This window comes from Geotrypetes seraphini, chromosome 1 (genome assembly GCF_902459505.1).
Source record: "Geotrypetes seraphini chromosome 1, aGeoSer1.1, whole genome shotgun sequence".
In the NCBI taxonomy this organism is placed as follows: domain Eukaryota; kingdom Metazoa; phylum Chordata; class Amphibia; order Gymnophiona; family Dermophiidae; genus Geotrypetes; species Geotrypetes seraphini.
Window position 1 is genome coordinate 386,346,350 of NC_047084.1, and position 15,364 is coordinate 386,361,713.

The following is a 15,364-nucleotide window of genomic DNA, read 5'->3' on the forward strand; positions in this document are numbered from 1 at the left end:
TTTATACTGAACTTTTCGAAATAAACCTAAGTTCCTGTTTTTTTTGCGGCCCACATAAACCTTGTTTATTTGGCCCGTGTCAGCCTTTCAGTTTGCATGCTCGATGTAAACACTGCTGGCAACGCTTGCCGGGAGAAAAGCATCACAACGGAAAAGAGAGAGAGAATGATGTCGCTTTTACCTTGTTAGAGGCCCGTTGACTGCATGGGCGAGTGAGAAAAAAGGCGGCAATGATACATGCTAGGAAGAACTAAACCACAATCCGGATGTGCCGTGTACCAAACATAAAAAAACACCACCAAACAAACCCGAATGAAACTTAAGTAATAAATAATGCCACCACTGGGGAGTTAAATAATAAGCAAAATTAGCGGTGGGGGAGGTTGTGCGTTTGCCGACTCACGAACTATGGCACCAGCTAATTTGCTAAATACTGACTTCCCACGAGACCATCTTAATGTAAATAAAAAGGGCTACTAGGACAAATTTCATAGGAGGTTTTTTGTTGTTGTTCGTCTTCTTTTGGAGTAAAGATCATCACATAAGAACGTTCTCAAAGGAGTCTGAATATAATAAATAATACTTCGATAAATTCATTGAATTTATTGAAATATTATTGATCACAAAAGATAACACTCCCCGAGTGATATTGAATAATAAATAATAGCCATTGGTCGTTAGACCAATGGTTCATCAGGTCACAAGCACCCGCCACAGGCATTAATTTTTCAAAATAACCACTAATGAAGAAATCTGGTCAATAAATAGAGTTGGTACCTATGAGTCTGAAGGTTGCAGAGTTCAGCCTTTCTCTCCATAACAATATCAAGAGATCGTGCTCAACTCATTACTGAAGATTCTCAAATCTGAGCAACGCTGTGCCTTCAGTTTTTATATCTAGCCAGAACATGAGTAAACAGCAACAAACAAACTCCCAGCCCACGGTCAAACCCGCTCATGCAAAGTTGAAAACAAAGTAAGTGCACAAACCTGCCTGACTGCATACAGCACTGTAGACTCCCCAACACTAAAGCACTGCAGATGTAGTCAGTGTTTAATTTCAAGTTCGCGCCTTTATAAGGAAAGGAAAAAAAAGAAGTGCCGCTTACAACTCCCCCAGGAGAATTGATAGTGCAGTACTTCGACTCAGAGGTTACTTCTGCTCTTGGATACAGGACAAGTTAAAAGAGAGGAGCACGTGATTCGCGCTGACTTCGTTTGATTCCTCCGACGGCCCGTAGAAGAGCGTCTTTAAAAAAAACCTGGAAGTGACCTGACGAATGTTTCGGCGGCTCATGAGCGCTGTAGTTCTGGTGGGAGGTTTGGGCTCGTGAGAGAGATGAGGGTTCGCGGGTCGCTGGGGGTGACTTGCTGCGTGCTATTGCAGGCAGTTGCTGTAGCGCTGTTCCTTCGCGGCTTTTTCCCTGCACCCGTGCGCTCTTTGAACCACCTAGCCGAGACCCTGGTGGAGCCCAATGCAGGTAGTCGGGGACGCTGGGTGGCAATGCTTCTGCATCTCGATTGTGTTGCTGCTTAGAAAAATTCCTGAGTACTGGTGTTACTGCTATAGAAAACCGTGAATGAATACATAACTATCAGCAGATCAGAAGTGTATTATACTGTGTGTCATAATAAGGCAGTGTCTTATATTAATTTTGGGCTCAAAAAACGCACTAGGTCTTATTTTCGGGGTATGTACAGGATCATCTCTCCCTTCCACTACCCCAATTCTTCCTCTTTCCTTTCTCTCCCACACATGTGCAGCTACTGTATAGCAAAGGACTGCGGAGTCTATCTTTACTTCCTGTAGGATTTCCGTGACCACCAAAAATACTGAGGCTTAAACAGCCTGCACAGTGAGATTCTATCTGAGATCAGGGGCTTTCACCTAATCCCACACCTAAAGATGAAGCAGCACCTCCTATCCTCACTGCGCCCCCTCCCCCCCGGCGATCTGGCACCCCCCCTCTACGATCTGGCATCCCCCGCTCGCGTTGCCCCCCCCCAACCTCGATCTGGCAACCCCCACCCACCCGAACACATTGCTCACCCCCATCTGGCACCGGCACCAACGCACAGGACATGCCGATGCCGGAAGATCAGCCGTCTTCTTTTTGCTGGGCCTTGAGCATCTCGGAGAGAGCAGGAACTCAAAGGCCTTGAGCATGCGCAGATGCTCAAGGCCCAGCAAAAAGAAGACGGCAGATCTTCGGGCACCGGCATATCCTGTGCGTTGGTGCCGGTGCCAGATGGGGGTAAGCAATGTGTTCGGGTGGGTGGATGGGTGCGTGGAGGATGCCAGATCGCGGGGGAGATGGTGGATCACGCAGGGGGGGGGGCCTTCGTGAGCAGAGGAGCTATGCCGGTTCTCGGGGGGGGGGGGGGTAGAGCAGCGCTGCTGGCCTCAGAGGATGGGGTGGGTGGGAACATATTAGGCAAGTTTCCCTTAGTTCCTATGGGGAAACTCGCTTTGATATATGAGTACTTTGGTTTACGAGCATGCTTCTGGAACAAATTATGCTCGTAAAACAAGGTTCCACTGTATTGATAAATTCATGGGGAAACCCCTATCCAGACAGCCCCTGCTCATGAGCTCATTTCAGGGGTTTTGCGGCAGAGGGAATGTTTTACTTGGCCTTATTTATTTATTCTGCTAACTTAGATGCCTAGCAATGTCTATGTCAACCACACCTATTCTCTGCCCCTAATCATGCCTACTTTTCAGGTAGGCATCAGGTGTCGGATGGCGCTAGAACTATTTGGTGATTTGCTGTGTATCATAAAGGGAATGTGGACTTGTATACCACCTTTTTTATGGCTTTGGCATTTCAAAGCTTACATTCAAAGCAGTGGGCACTGGAAGATTAAGTAACTTGACCAGGATCACAAGAAGCAGCACCGGAATTTGATCTCGCAACCTCTGGTTGCAGAGGCAGCAGCTCAACCAGTGAACCTCAGTCCTTCCTTAAATGTATTCCTTAGAACAGAATTGTTCACTTTTTTCATTTGTGGGCCATATGATCCAAAATCTCTGTATGGGGTTACGTATGTTAATACCAACAATAATGAAGTAATAATAATTTTATTTTGTATACTGCAATACCACAAGCAGTTCAGAGCAGTTTACAGAGGAAGAGACTGTACACAGACAGCAATGTTACAGAAAAGACTTTCAAATTACATTAGCAAGCTGAGAGTAGTCGGGTATATCCGGAAGAATTTTTGCGATACAACAAGGCAGGAAGGAGTCAGAGAAATTTATCAAAGAGATAGGTTTAATTGATTTCCTGAAGGTTTGGTATGAGGGTGAATTTGAAATGAGGGTGGTTAGACATTTATTCCATTTGCCTGCTTGGAATGATAGTGTTCTATCGAGGAATCTCTTGTAGATACAGCTCTTCAAGAATGGGAAGGCAAACAGATAGGCATTATGTGTGCAAGTGGTGTCTGGAAATTCAAAATGGTGCGACAGGTAGATTAGGGATGAACCTGTTATGGTTTTGAAGCAGAGGCAGGCAAACTTGAAGATGACCCTTGCCTCCATCGGCAGCCAGTGTAGTTTTCTGTAATACGGACTTACCTGTTCAAACAGAGGGATTATTATCAGGAATCCTTTATCAGATAACTTACTGAAATCAATTTATAAAAATGGATTACATTGTTTAAAATGTTTGGATAATACTTTTTTTTTTGTTTATCTTTAGGAGGTATTTCCAACTGGACTAGTCTGCCGCCACCTCTTTTTGGGAGAGTCATCATTGTATTGATAGATGCCTTGAGAGAGGACTTTGTGTTTGGACCAAAAGGCAAAGAATTCATGCCTTACATGACTCATCTTGTGGAAAAGGGAACGTCACATAGCTTTGTAGCCAAAGCAACTGCCCCTACTGTCACTATGCCTCGAATCAAGGTAAAGTAAATAGGAAAAACTCTGTACTGTTATAGAAAGTGTGTAATATAGTTACTAAAGGACATAGTTATCAATGTTAAGACATTATTTTACTGTTTTATCACAGGTCCCATCTTATGCAATGAGGCCTAGTTACACATAACTCGGGTTAACAGTAAAATAGCACATCTTAATGGTAGCCCATGTTGATAACGTTTCCCCTTAAAGGGCAATTCCTTAAGCTGGGCATTAACATTTATGCACCTTTTTCGCACATAAATGTTTCCATTTCTTGCATGTATGCATATTTAATCACATATGTGGCAGTATGCCATCTAAGCACTTTTACATAAATACCAACTATCGTGCATAGCATGTATTTGCAAGGGGACATAGGTAGAGTGTCCACTTATGTGAATAACTTACAAAGTTACACATGTTCTTGTTGCATTTCGGCACCTGCACTTAAGTCAGCTCTATGGCCGGTGTAAATGTAGATGTCTAGTAGGTGCACAGATAACTGAACCTAGGCATTAAGATTCCATTATAGAATAGGCTCCTACTGCACAGCCTAAGGGTACCTAAATGGAGAATTATCCCCATACCCTCAGATTTTATATATTTTGGGTACCAATCTAAGTTTTGGTACATCCCTTCTGGATGCTGGATGCAAGGGGACTCATAATAGAAACATCTAAAAACCCACTCAAGTCAGTACTTGGATAATAATAATAATTTTATTTCTTATATACCGCTAAATCCGTTAGGTTCGAAGCGGTTTACATAGAAATATACATTGATGACCTGAAAGAGAAGATAACCAAATACCGATAATCAAAAGCCAACCAGAGCATGTCCAAACTTACACTACACCTATTGCAGGTTGTACAAATGGAGGTGTTCAGAGGCCTCCTTAAAAGGCGTATAAGCTGGTCCCGAAAGTGTGTTCTGAGCCACTAGCAATCCAGTGCTGCTAGAGAGCAAAAGCTGAGTGTCTGTCTGAATCTTGTCATAGGCAGCCTTAGGGCAATGGGTCCTAGGGCACCAATGACAAGGGAAACTCTTGTGAGTCGCTGCGGGCTTCACAAGGGAAAAAAAAAGGCAACCACAGGAAAATACCACAGCACCAGGTAAGTATGGTTTCAAATAACAAGGACCTAGTTTATTTAGAAAAAAAAACACATTTAAACCAACCTTCTTGCATCAAAGTTTAAATAGTTCAAGGTTCAAAAGAATGCAACAGTGTCAAAATGTTCCAAGCACACAAACTAAGGTCCTTTAACCAGTGCACACAAAAAGAAAGGTATTTTCAATCAGTTTTTGTGTTACTGCTGTTCAATAAAGTTAAAGAATTTCAAAGAACTTTAGTCTCTCATTATTGAAAATCAAAATAAACACAAACTCACAGTTCCAGCTTCTCCAAGCTGTCACAGTTTCTTAGCAAAAATTCAACTTTATCAAAACAGTTCCTTGGGCTGATATCTGATAACTCAGCCTGTCCTAGTGCTATGGCACTAGGCACCAGGCACCAGCATATGACGTGCTGGCCAGGGATTGTGCTCTGTGTGGTCTCAATATTGCAAATAGTATGCCCTTAAAAACCTATCACAGAAACGTCCCCACTTCCTGGGACTATTAATCGCCCTTCCCCCACACAGAGGGAAAGAACCCCCCCCTCCCCAGAAAACAAAACTGTTCTCTCACAGTTCAGGTGGAAAAAAAAAAATCACCTCACTTCTTCAGGGTTACTCAGCAAAACATACAGCAAGCTTATCCAAAAATATTCAGTTCTTCATAAACAAACCATAACATAAGAAAAATAAAACTTCCAGTCCATACAATCAGGCAATTTAGTTCACTTGCCTTTAGTGCAGCAGACTTCCATTGGCAGAGTCCCATTGGGCAGTTCAGGATATGGCTTCAACTCCATGGCTTGTAAATCCTGGTGTACTTGCTCCAGCTGCTCTGCCAGGTCCATGTATTCTGGCTGTTCACTGCTATCCAGAACTCTCAGTCTTGAGCTCTCCTACCTTCCCTGCTGCTGCTTTTTCTCCCTCCATCTCTTCTGCTTTCTGGGGTTCATAGTCTGTCGTGCGCGAGACATCAGCGTGCCAACATTCCAGCGCTGACAATTCAGTGCAAGAAAGAAGCGCGCCACGGAAAAACTTCATTTTAAAGACCTCCGAAGTGGGGTGTGAGTGGGGAACCCCCACACTTTACTGCATAGTGTTCGCGCTGCTATTGGGGGGGGGGGGGGTTTGGGGGGTTGGAACCCTGCATTATAGAGAAACCTGAACTTTTTCCAATTTTTTTCAGGAAAAGTTCTGTTTTCTCTATAGTGTGGGGGGTTGCACCCCCCCTCGCCCCCCAACGGCAGCGTGAACACGATGGAGTAAAGTGGGGGAGGGTTTCTCCCTCATATCCCCTGTCGGAGCTCTTTAAAACGAAGTTTTCCCACGGCGCGCTTCTTTCTTGCATTGAATTGTCAGCGCTGGCTTGTCGGCGCACTGGTGTCTGGCGCGCGATTATCCTGTCACCATTTCTGGAGTAAAAGCCTGTAGCCACGTCCCAAACCCGTCAGGTGCAAGAGCTTTCCTGCTGGTTCTAGTTTCAGCCTGCACGTGACTACTGGGAACTGAGCTAGAGCTGTGTTTGTGTTGGGGGAACAGGCAAATCTGCTCTCCTGCTCCCTCTAGAGGCCAAAGAAAAAATATCCTCAAAATTGTCAGCTTGAGGTTTAAAGTGTACTATTTCTAGTGCATCGTCTTCTGATTTGTGCACTGCTCTGGGGCTAGACCTAGCAGACATAGGCTGACTACCACAATCTGCACAGGTACTGGGTGATACATTGGCAGTGTTTGTCCCTGTTTCTATCTGTATGTGACCTACCCTACTACTTTCACTCACCTCTTTCTCTCCCCCACATCTCGCAGACCACTGCCTCATTCTTTCTACCTGCATCTCCACCTCTTTACCTTCCTTCCATTTCATCTTATTCACTTACCTTGCTCTCTGTAGCTATGTTGTTTCTGTCTGTATCCTGTGCCAGGAGCTGCAGAGTGAATGAGTTTCCCACCTATCCCACCCCTGAGACAGACTGAGGACTGCTGGGATAGCAGTTGCCTGTGCTTTGGTAGGTGGTGAGAAGTAGTGCACTGCACCTTTGAAGGCATAATGGCTGAAATCAATGCACTGCTCGTAGCTGAGGTTCTGCTGCAGGAAAAAGAGAAGGATCAGGAAGGGCTACATTGGAGACACCACCACAGGAGAGTCTTCAGGGCTCGCTCCTGCTTCCTATACCTGACAGATCAGCAATGTCTAGAGAGATACTGGTTTGACAGGGCAACTATACAGGATCGCTGTGTGCAGCTGAAACCCCTCCTGCAGGCACCCACACCTAGAAATAACCCCATACCTGTTGACTCAAAGTCACTGCTTCCCTCACCTTCCTACCCACTGGGAGCTTCCAGTCAGTCCTAGCAATCAACATAGGACTCACCCAGCCTGCTATGCCTCACCCAGTTCCTCCAAGCCTTCCTCACCTATACCCATGAATATATAACCTTCCCCACCACTCTACAGAGCAACATGGCAGAATTCTATAACATGGAGCACTTCCCCTTGGTTGTAGGTGTAATAGATTGCACACACATTGCACTGAGATGATACCCCCCCCCCCCCAGCCAGATGAAGCTAGCTACAGGAACAGAAAAGCATTCCATTCAGTTCTATTCAATAAACATGCAGGTTGTGTGCAATGCCTGGCTTCGCACCATTGATATGAATCCCAATATTCAGGATCGTCTGGCTAATATACTTTGTGAGGGCAATGACCTCTTTGATGAATCCATAGAGGCTGCCACCAAGAAGTTATCTGAACATGAAAAATCTTTTGCTCCTAAGCCAGCTCCTGCAAAGCCTACTCGACCTCTTCCATCCTATCAGAGGCATTATCCTCCAAGGGCAGCTCCTTACACTCGAGCACCCCCAAGAAGCAACAGAAACCTCAGCCTTCCGCTACACCAAAGGCTTCTCAGACTTTTTGACTGTCTCATACAGAGCATAACCTCCATTGTTCTCCCTCTGTCCTCCCCTCTCCCCATAGGAGGTCGTCTCCATCATTTTTACCATTGATGGGAGACCATTACATCCGACCTCTGCGTGCTGACAATAATCAGGGAAGGATACTCTCTTCAATTCACTCAGATTCCAGCAGAGCTTCCTCCAAGAGAGTGTCCTTCCAATCCATCCCAAGACCACTCTTCTTCAGGAAACTCAAGCTCTGCTTCATCTCTGTACCATCGAGGAAGTTCCATTGGAATAGCAGAGCAGGGGGTTTTACTCCCGTTACTTCCTAGTTCCGAAGAAGACGGGAGATCTGCGACCCATTCTGGATCTCGGAGCTCTCAACAAATTTTTAGTCAAAGGAAAAATTTTGCATGTTGTCCCTGGCATACCTTTAGCCCCTTTTAGATCAGAACGATTGGTTATGTTCTCTAGATCTCAAGGAGGCTTACACTCACATCCCTATTCATCCGACTTCCCGTCAGTACCTCTGATTTCAGATGGGGAATCTGCATTTTCAGTTCAGAGTGCTACCCTTCAGCCTGGCATCATCTCCACGAGTGTTCACCAAATGCCTAGTGGTGGTGGCAGCAGCTCTGCGGAACCATGGTCTTCAGGAGTTCCCCTACCTGGACGACTGGCTCATCAAAGATTCAACATCTCAGGGGTTTTTTGTAGCGACCCAACGGACTACGTGGTTCCTACAAAGCTTGGAATTCGAAATCAATTTTCCCAAATCCCACCTTCAGCCCTCTCAGAATCTACAGTTCATCGGAGCTGTTCTGGACACTGTCCAACTCAGTTTTCCTTCCTCAGCAACGTCTGGATGTTCTTCTTCATCTCTGCTATAAAGTGTCTTCCTGCTCCTCACTCTCAGCGAGACACATGATGGTAGAAACATAGAAAATGACGGCAGAAAAGGGCCACGGCCCATCTAGTCTGCCCACACTAATGGCCCACCCCCTAACTACCTCCATGAAGAGATCCCACATGCCAATCCCATCTTTTCTTAAAATCTGGCACGCTGCTGGCCTCAATTACCTCTTGTGGAAGATTATTCCAGCAGTCAAGAAATATTTTCTGGTGTCGCCATGAAATTTCCCACCCCTGATTTTCAACGGATGCCCTCTTGTTGCCGTGGGTCCTTTAAGGAAAAAGAGATCCTCTTCCACCTCGATACGGCCCATGACATATTTGAACGTCTCGATCATGTCTCCCCTCTCTGCGTTCCTCGAGTGAGTACAGCTGCAACTTACCCAGTCGTTCCTCATACGGGAGATCCTTGAGTCCTGAGACCATCCTGGTGGCCATTCGCTGAACCGACTCAACTCTCCGCACATCTTTTTGATAATGCGGCCTCCAGAATTGTACACAGTATTCCAGATGGGGTCTCACCATGGATCTGTACAACGGCATTATGACCTCGGGCTTACGGCTGACGAAACTTCTACGGATACAGCCCATGATTTGTCTAGCCCTGGATGAAGCTTTCTCCACTTGATTGGCAGTCTTCATGTCTTCGCTAATGATCACCCCCAAGTCACTTTCTGCTACAGTCCTTGCTAGGATCTCACCATTTAGGGTGTAAGTCCTGCATGGATTTTTGCCACCAAGGTGCATGACCTTGCATTTTTTGGCATTGAAACTTAGTTGCCAAGTCTTTGGCCAATGCTCCAGCAGGAGTAGGTCCTGCGTCATACTGTCGGGCATTGAGCTTTTGTCGGGCACTGTGCTTTCATCTGATATGCGGTTGGCTACCATGTTGCATAGTTTGGCATCATCAGCGAATAATGTAATTTTACCTTGAAGCCCCTCAGCCAAGTCTCTTACGAAGATGTTAAATTGGATCGGGCCCAAGACCGAGCCCTGCGGCACTCCGCTGATCACTTCCGTCATATCGGAGAGGGTACCGTTTACCACTACCCTCTGAAGTCTACCTCTAAGCCAGTCCCTAACCCATGCGGTCAATGTTTCACCCAGTCCCATCGAATCCATCTTACTCAATAACATGCGGTGTGGGACGCTATCAAACGCTTTGCTGAAGTCCAAGTACACGACGTCCAGGGACTCCCCTATATCCAGCTTTCTTGTTACCCAGTCAAAGAAGCTGATCAGATTTGATTGGCAGGACCTTCCCTTCGTAAAACCATGTTGATGGGGATCTCATAGATTCTCCTCGTTCAGGATCGTATCCAATTGGCGTTTGATTAGTGTTTCCATACGTTTACTCACTATCGATGTGAGACTCACCGGTCTATAATTCTCAGTCTCCGTCCTGCATCCCTTTTTGTGGAGTGGAATGACGTTAGCCATTTTCCAATCCAACGGGATTCTTCCTGTACTTAGGCAAAGATTGAAGAGCGCGGATAACGGTTCCGCCAGGATGTCACTCAACTCCCTGAGCACCCTGGGATGTAGTTTGTCCAGTCCCATAGCTTTGTTCACCTTGAGTCTTGATAGCTCCTCGCAGACACTGCTGGGCATAAACTCGAAATTTCAAAACGGGTCTTCCGAGTTTTCCCTCGTCGGCAGCTGAGGGCCGGATCCCGGCACCTCACAAGTACTATTAGGTCACATGGCCTCGACGGTTCACGTGACTTCTTTTGCCAGACTTCACCTCAGAATTCCTCAGTGGACCCTGGCATCTCAGTGGAAGCAGGCTTGCGAACCACTCTCTGAACACATTACAGTCACTCCTTCATTGAGACAGTCTCTCCGCTGGTGGATGCTCTCTTCCAATCTCTCCAGAGGTTTACTGTTTCAGAAACCCCCTCATCAGAAGGTCCTCACAACAGATTCCTCAACCTACGTTTGGAGGGCTCACCTCTACTGTCTCCGTATTCAAGCCCATTGGTCCAGCACAGATCGTCAGTGTCATATCAATCTGTTGGAACTCAGAGCGATCTTCAATGCTCTCAAAGCTTATCAACATCTTCTTCACGACCAGGTAGTCCTCATTCGGACGGACAACCAAGTCACCATGCATTATGTCAACAAGCAGGGAGGAACGGGATCTCTCCCTTTTTGCCAAGAAGCTCTGAAGGTTTGGAATTGGGCAATTCTTCACAACACCTTCCTCAAAGCTGTCTACATTCAAGGAGAGAAAAACTTTCTGGCGGACAAGTTAAGTCGTCTTCTGCAACCTCACGAATAGATACTCAATTCCTCGCCTCTTCATCTCATTTTTTTCTCAGTGGGAAACTCCTCAGATAGACCTCTTTGCATCTCCCCACAACCACAAACTGCCTCAGTTCTGCTCCAGGATATACTCTCCTCATCGCCTCGAGGCAGATGCTTTTCTGCTGGAATGAATGAATCTGTTCTCTATGCATTTCCTCCATTCCTTCTCATTCTCAAGACTATTGTCAAGCTCAAGACCGATCATGACACCATGATTCTGATAGCTTCTCGGTGGCCCAGGCAACCTTGGTACTCCCTTCTACTTCAACTCAGCAGCAGGGAGCCATTCCTTCTACTAGTTTTTCTGTCTCTGCTTACACAATCGAGGATCTCTTCTTCATCCCAACCTGCAGTCTCTACACTTGACAGCTTGGTACCTCTCAACATAACTCCTCTTCAGTTTTCTCAACCTGTTCGAGACATTTTAGAAGCTTCCAGAAAGCCTACCACTCGACAGTGCTACCACCAAAAATGGACTAGATTTTCTATGTGGTGCATCTCTCAAAACAAGTAGCCTCGAGATACCTCCTTGTCTTCCGTATTGGATTATCTTTTGCACTTATCTACTTCTGACCTCAATTCTCCATGTATTCGAGTCCATCTCAGTGCAATTGCTGCTTTTCATCAGCCTATCGAAGGGAAATCCCTCTCTGCTCATCCTGTGGTTTCCAGATTTATGAAAGGATTTTTCAATGTCAAACTGCCTCCAGTGGTTTGGGATCTCAATGTTGTTCTTGCTCAATTGATGAAGCCTCCTTATGAACCAATGGCTTCGGCTCATCTGAAATATCTTACTTGGAAAGTGGTGTTTCTCATTGCCCTCACATCTGCTCGAAGCTTTAGTTGCTGATCCACCTTTCACAGTTTTCCATTATGACAAGGTGGTCCTCTGTACTCATCCTAAGTTCTTACCTAAAGTGGTTTCAGAATTTCATCTCTATCAATCCATTGTACTTCCAGTGTTTTTTCCAAGGCCTTATTCTCATCCTAGAGAATCAGTTCTTCATACTCTGGACTGTAAGCGTGCTTTAGCCTTCTACTTATAATGCACCAAACCACACAGATCTGCTCCTCAACTTTTTGTCTCCTTCGATCCAAACAAGTTGGGACATCCAATTTCTAAGCGTACCATCTCCAACTGGATGGCTGCTTGAATCTCTTTCTGCTATGCTCAGGGTGGATTGCATCTACAGAGTCGAGTCACAGCCTGCAAAGTCAGAGCCATGGTGACTTCAGTAACTTTCCTCAGATCCACTCCTATTGAGGAAATTTGCAAAGCTGCCACCTGGTCCTCGGTTCATGCTTCTCATTGTCTGGAAGTTTTCTCCTGACGGCATGGTCATTTTGGCCTGAGAGTATTACAAAATTTATTTTCCTCAGTTGCCAACGCTCCCACAATCTCATTCTGGTTAGCTTGGAGGTTTTCCACATGTGAGAATAGGCTGCCTGCTTGTCCTGGGATAAAGCACAGTTACTTATCATAACAGGTGTTATCCAGGGACAGTAGGCAGCTATTCTCACAACCCACCCACCTCCCCTGGTTGGTTTCTCTGCTAGCTATCTGAACTGAGGAGACGCGCCCTGTGCTGGGCAGGAAGGCACTCGCGCATGCGCGGTGCGGCAGACTTGAAATTTCTGAGTTTCTGTAAGCAAGTCTGCTTGCGAGGCTGTCTGCATCCGGGATCCATGGATGATGTCACCCGCATGTGAGAATAGCTGCCTGCTGTCCCTGGATAACACCTGTTACAGTAAGTAACTGTGCTATACGCCCAACAAAAAGACTGGAAAATGTTGCCATGTCAATGGAGACGTTCTATTGGGGGACTTCAACATGCCTGATGTAGACTGGAACACACTCTCAGCGACAACTTGTGATAGCAGGAGGATATTGACGTCCATGAGGGGAGTACGGCTCAAACAATTGGTACTAGAGCCCACTAGAGCCCAGGCCATCCTGGACCTGGTACTTACGAACGGGGAAAGTGTCTCAGAGATCTCGGTGGGAGAGCCGCTAGCCACCAGTGACCATAACATGGTATGGTTTAACCTTAGGAAAGGCTTTCCTAGATCACAAACAAAAACAAGGGTATTCAACTTCCGGGGTGCTGACTTCGCACAAATGGCAGACTTCGTCCATCAGGTTCAAGAAGGAACGGATAATGTGGAGGTTATGTGGTCAACCTTGAAATCGACCCTTCATGAGGCAACTATCCGCTACATAAAATCAGTAACTAAACAACAAAGAAGAAAGAAACCCCAATGGTTCACTGATAAGGTCTCGCGCCTCGTCAAGGAGAAGAAAAGAGCATTTCTCTCGTACAAACGCACTGGGGAAAAAGAAGCAAACATTGAATACAGGACAAAGTCTGCAGCGGTCAAAACGGCAGTTAGGGAAGCCTAACTCTAGCGAAGAACATCAAGAAACTCTAGCGAAGAAACTCTAGCGAAGAACATCAAGAAAGGGGACAAATCATTCTTCAGGTACATTAGTGACAGGAAAAAGAACGCAAACGGGATAACGCCTTAGAACGCCAGATGGGAATTATGTGGAAACAGATTCTGAAAAAGCCAAACTACTGAATGATTACTTCTGCTCGGTCTTTACCTGCGAGGCACCAGGACACGGGCCACAGCTGGAAGCAATGCAAAGCAAGGAAGACCCATTTCAGAATTTTGAGTTCACACCAGCTGATGTTTACAGAGAACTGTCAGGACTCAAGGTGAACAAAGCCATGGGACCGGACGAGTTGCATCCAAGAGTGCTCAGGGAACTAGGCGATGTTCTGGCGAAACCGTTAGCCATGCTCTTCAATCTCTCCCTAACTACAGGGAGAGTACCCCTGGACTGGAAAACAGCAAACGTCGTTCCTCTGCACAAAAAGGGTTGCAGAGCAGAGGCAGCGAACTACAGACCAGTGAGTCTCACATCAATAGTGTGTAAACTCATGGAAACTCTACTCAAAGGTAAATTAGACTCGATATTGGATGAAGGGAATCTAAGGGATCCCTGTCAACATGGATTCACAAGAGGCAGGTCATGCCAATCTAATCTTATAAGCTTCTTTGATTGGGTGACAGGAAAACTAGACTCAGGAGAGGCTCTGGACATAGTATACTTGGATTTCAGTAAAGCTTTCGACAGTGTCCCACAACGAAGACTATTAAACAAGATGAAATCGATGGGGTTGGGTGAGAAACTAACTGCATGGGTCAATGATTGGCTGAGTGGAAGACTTCAGAGGGTGGTGATCAACGGCACCCTCTCTGAGACTTCGGAGGTGACTAGCGGAGTGCCGCAGGGCTCAGTCCTGGGACCATCCCTTTTTAACATATTCATAAGAGACCTGACCCGGGGGCTTCAGGGTAAAGTATCACTGTTTGCCGACGACGCCAAACTGTGTAACATAGTAAGTGAAAGCAACCTCAAGGATCTGATCACGTTGGAAAACTGGTCCTCGACATGGCAGCTGGGCTTCAATGCTAAAAAATGTAAGGTCATGTATCTCGGCAGCGGAAATCCATGCAGAACATACTCCTTGAATGGAGAAACGCTAGCTAGGACTTCAGAGGAACGGGACTTGGGGGTAATCATCAGTGCAGACATGAAAGCTGCTAAACAAGTAGAGAAGGCCTCATCTAAGGCAAGGCAAATGATGGGATGTATCAATCGAAGCTTCATCAGCCGCAAACCTGAAGTCATAATGCCACTCTACAGAACCATGGTGAGACCTCATCTGGAATACTGTGTGCAATTCTGGAGGCCACATTACCGGAAAGATGTGCTTCGAGCTGAATCGGTCCAGCGGATGGCCACTAGGATGGTCGCCGGACTCAAGGGTCTCTCATACGAAGAAAGACTGGGCAAACTGCAGCTCTATACCCTGGAGGAGCGCAGAGAATGGGGTGACATGATTGAGACATTTAAGTACGTCACTGGTCGCGTCGAGATGGAAAACGATATATTCTTTCCCAAGGGACCCTCGGTCACAAGGGGGCACCCCCTCAAACTCAGAGGGGGGAAATTTAGTGGTGACACGAGGAAGTATTTCTTCACGGAAAGGGTGGTAGATCACTGGAACAAACTTCCGGTGCAGGTGATCAAGGCAACCAGCGTGCTCGATTTTAAGAATAAATGGGACATCCAGTGGGATCCCTACGAGGGTCAAGTTAAGGAACTAGGTCACTAGCACTCAATGGGGTGGGTCAATAGAGTGGGCAGACTTGATGGGC

At 46.2% G+C, this 15,364-nt stretch overlaps 1 protein-coding gene across 3 annotated transcripts in view; it reads left to right on the plus strand.

Annotated features, from left to right (window-relative positions):
• Positions 1–1,102: 1,102 nt before the first annotated feature.
• The window catches only part of PIGG (phosphatidylinositol glycan anchor biosynthesis class G), a 327,814-nt gene continuing 313,552 nt past the window's right edge, over positions 1,103–15,364 (plus strand). Inside the window, exons 1-2 of one of the 3 annotated variants that reach the window (XM_033916790.1) lie at positions 1,103–1,481; positions 3,705–3,910. In XM_033916790.1, coding sequence (XP_033772681.1) covers positions 1,340–1,481; positions 3,705–3,910 — 348 coding nt within the window. In that variant the 5' untranslated portion in view covers positions 1,103–1,339. The remainder of the gene's footprint in view (positions 1,482–3,704; positions 3,911–15,364) is intronic. The other 2 variants (XM_033916782.1, XM_033916800.1) reach the window with 2 other exon arrangements.